General features: G+C 31.3%; 1 protein-coding gene across 1 annotated transcript; it reads right to left on the reverse strand.

Moving 5' to 3' along the window:
• Positions 1-421: 421 nt before the first annotated feature.
• Positions 422-865, reverse strand: LOC148760836 (uncharacterized). The gene has a single exon (XM_088809691.1). It carries the CDS (start codon positions 863-865, stop codon positions 422-424), a length of 444 nt encoding a protein of 147 aa, XP_088665817.1.
• Positions 866-2,999: the final 2,134 nt, after the last annotated feature.

Raw genomic sequence — 2,999 nt, forward strand, 5'->3', positions numbered from 1 at the left:
GGTTAGTGACTCTAGAATCTACTATCCAAGTATCTGTAGAATCAACCACTAAACAAGCTTCTATCATATTTAGAAAACCCATACCTTGTTTATTCTTCTAGATTTCTTCAAGCTAGACCTTGCAATTTCGCTTCCAATGTCTTTTCACACCACAATGGAAACATTTTCCTTTGGTGTTGTCTTTTGAAGTAGTCTTTTTCTTCATGGGCTTTTTCTTTGCTCCCACTGAACCCTTAGAAATCTTTTTATGTCCAGTTATCTTCTTTTTACCCTTGGGTTTGGGTTTAAAAGTGGAAATTGCATGTGCTTTAGGTTTCTTTTTCAAATCAAGAACTTCCTCCACATTTTAAAGATCATTCATTAGCCCACTTAGGGTGTAATCCCTAGTGTGCAGTTCATAATCCAATTTGAATTGTGAAAATTATGAATTCAAGCTATGAACGATCATTGATATTTGCGTTTTCGCATCTATCTCAGCACCATTTAGTTCTACCTCATTGAGACAAGAGATCACTTTTAGCATGTAATCTCTAACTAGCTCCACAAGTTTCTGCTTAAGGTCCTTAAAAGCATTGATTGATTTCACCTTAGTAGATCTAGTTTTCGTACCAAACATCTCATGTAGGTGCAACATTATGTCAGTAGCATTACCCATGCCTTTGTGCTGCTTTTGCAATATACTGTTCATAGAGGCCAGTATATAGCATTTAGCCAGCTCATTTGCATCATGCCACTTCTTATGATATTCAATATCTTGTGGAGTTGACTGGGGAGTCAGTGTTTCAGGCTCATGGTCAGAAAGAACCCATGTGATCTTGTCATAATTAAGGACAATATTAAGGTTTCTTTTCCATTCAGAGTGCATTTGTTCAGCAAAATTGAAAATGGATTCATATTTGTAATGCATATATGTTTCTGAAAGTACATTTGAAATTATGTAAGCATACTAGTTATTCATAGACTTTGAACATTTCATGATGCATGTATGCATGATGACAATATATAAAACCCTATAAATTTTATAATTAGTTCGACGATCATCTACCTTTCTGTAATAAATTAATCGACAATGGGCTGTGAGAATTTACTACTAGGTAAACTGGGACCCTCCCACTTAACTATGTTGCCCAGTATCTTCATACTTAACATGGTTAAGGAACACCTTCATTTGGTCCACGAAGTTTACTAACAAAGATATTGTAGGTAGGTTAATAGTAAATTCATGTTGAGTGTAATAACCATTGTTTCATTCTTTTAAGCTCCTTACTTAGTGAGCCTCTATGGGAGGTCTCACTTCATAATCCACCAAAAAGGATTTATCCTTTCGGAGACCCAGTCCGTCATGATCTATATTCATGTCCGCTTGTAGGGAGTGACATGTTTCACATGCCAAGGGGCCAACAATGGAGACCGTGGACTCTAGGATTACTAGCATCCTCTCCCACTCAATATTTTTATACTTAGGGTTTTGATTGACTTTTTACCGAATTTTCTAAATGCATATTTAGAATATCCTAAGTCAAATTATGGGCCTGGTTATATTTACAACTAAACGCTTTTAGTATATAACTAAGTCTATATTACCATCTTGTCTAGATGTGATTTATTTTCCTATATTCATTATGTATCTCATAGTGTAAAACTCATTTTAAACTAAAATACATAATGTATGCATGGCATTCCTTAAGAGATGTTGGCACCTTAATTCTAGATGACATGTTTTCAAGCATACAAATAATATCTAATATCACTCATACATATAAATATTTATTTATATATATATATATAATAAGCCACATTAATGTCCATCCTAGAAAAAATAAAATAAAATTACAACTTGTAATTCTCTTCAATCTTGCTTACTTCTGCTGCTTGTTAGGATCACATCTATTTGGCACTCTTTTGAATTTTATGACTAAAAAAAATCCTCAATTTTAATTTTAATTTTAACCCAATTTGAGAAAATAATTTTATTTTGTCCAAACAATTAATCTCATTAATTAATACCAAAATAATATATATATATATATATATTTAATTCAAGGCTAAAATTAATTTTTATTTAAAAAAAAAAAATTTGAAAATTTTTAAGAATATATATTTAAAATAATTTTATTATTAAAAAAAATTGAAAGAGGGCCCACCCTAACCAGCTGTTGCCCAAGAGCTCAAAGGTGGGCTACTGCTTTGTGGCAACACTTGCTGCTGCACCTAGCAACAGCAGCACACCTCACCCCTCTTTTCCCTTCTCCCTTTTTTTATTTAAAAAAAAAACTTTAATAAAAATATATATATATTTTAATAACATAATTTTAATATAAGAAAAACTCTTTTTCTTTTTAAAAAAATAAATACAAGAAAAACTCCTTTTTCCAAAAAAATAGTCATAAAAAAAATTAAAGAAACCAAATGTTACCTAATTACCTTTTCCCTTTTGGCTTTGAACTTCTTACTCCATGGATGCACCAAATACACCAAGAAATATTAAAATTACATGGGTTTTACTAGTTACATAAATCTAAGAAAAAAAAATCAAGAAGGAAACATGGGGATGATAGGCCACCCTTCTTGTTACATAACCAAAAGAAAAGTGTTAAATGTAAAATTTTCTAGGACAATTAATGTGGCAAAAACCTTGAATCATGCATCATAACATACAACCATACATTGATCACATCAAAATAGTTAAACATATGCAAAGGTGCCAACCATGCAAAATAAATATAGGAAACAAACTTACAATAAACCCTACTCTGATACCAATTGTTGGAGTAGGATCTTACTAGATTAATGTGATTGTGTAAAGCATGGATTTCAAAAATTTCTTTAACAAAGGAAGCAAGCAATCCAATTACACAAGCGGAAACACACATTATTATTATTGCAAGTAATATAATCACATCCAAAAAAAATAAAATAAGAATCTATTAAGTAAGAAAACCATACCTTTATTTTGAGATTCTTATTTTCTGACAATACCACACCAATGAATGATTTCT

Source organism: Theobroma cacao, chromosome 9 (genome assembly GCF_053813885.1).
Source record: "Theobroma cacao isolate CCN51 chromosome 9, ASM5381388v1, whole genome shotgun sequence".
Taxonomy (NCBI): domain Eukaryota; kingdom Viridiplantae; phylum Streptophyta; class Magnoliopsida; order Malvales; family Malvaceae; genus Theobroma; species Theobroma cacao.

Excerpts from the sequence above, each read along its gene's own strand:
- LOC148760836 (XM_088809691.1), bottom strand. The coding sequence starts at position 865 with ATGCACTCTGAATGGAAAAGAAACCTTAATATTGTCCTTAATTATGAC.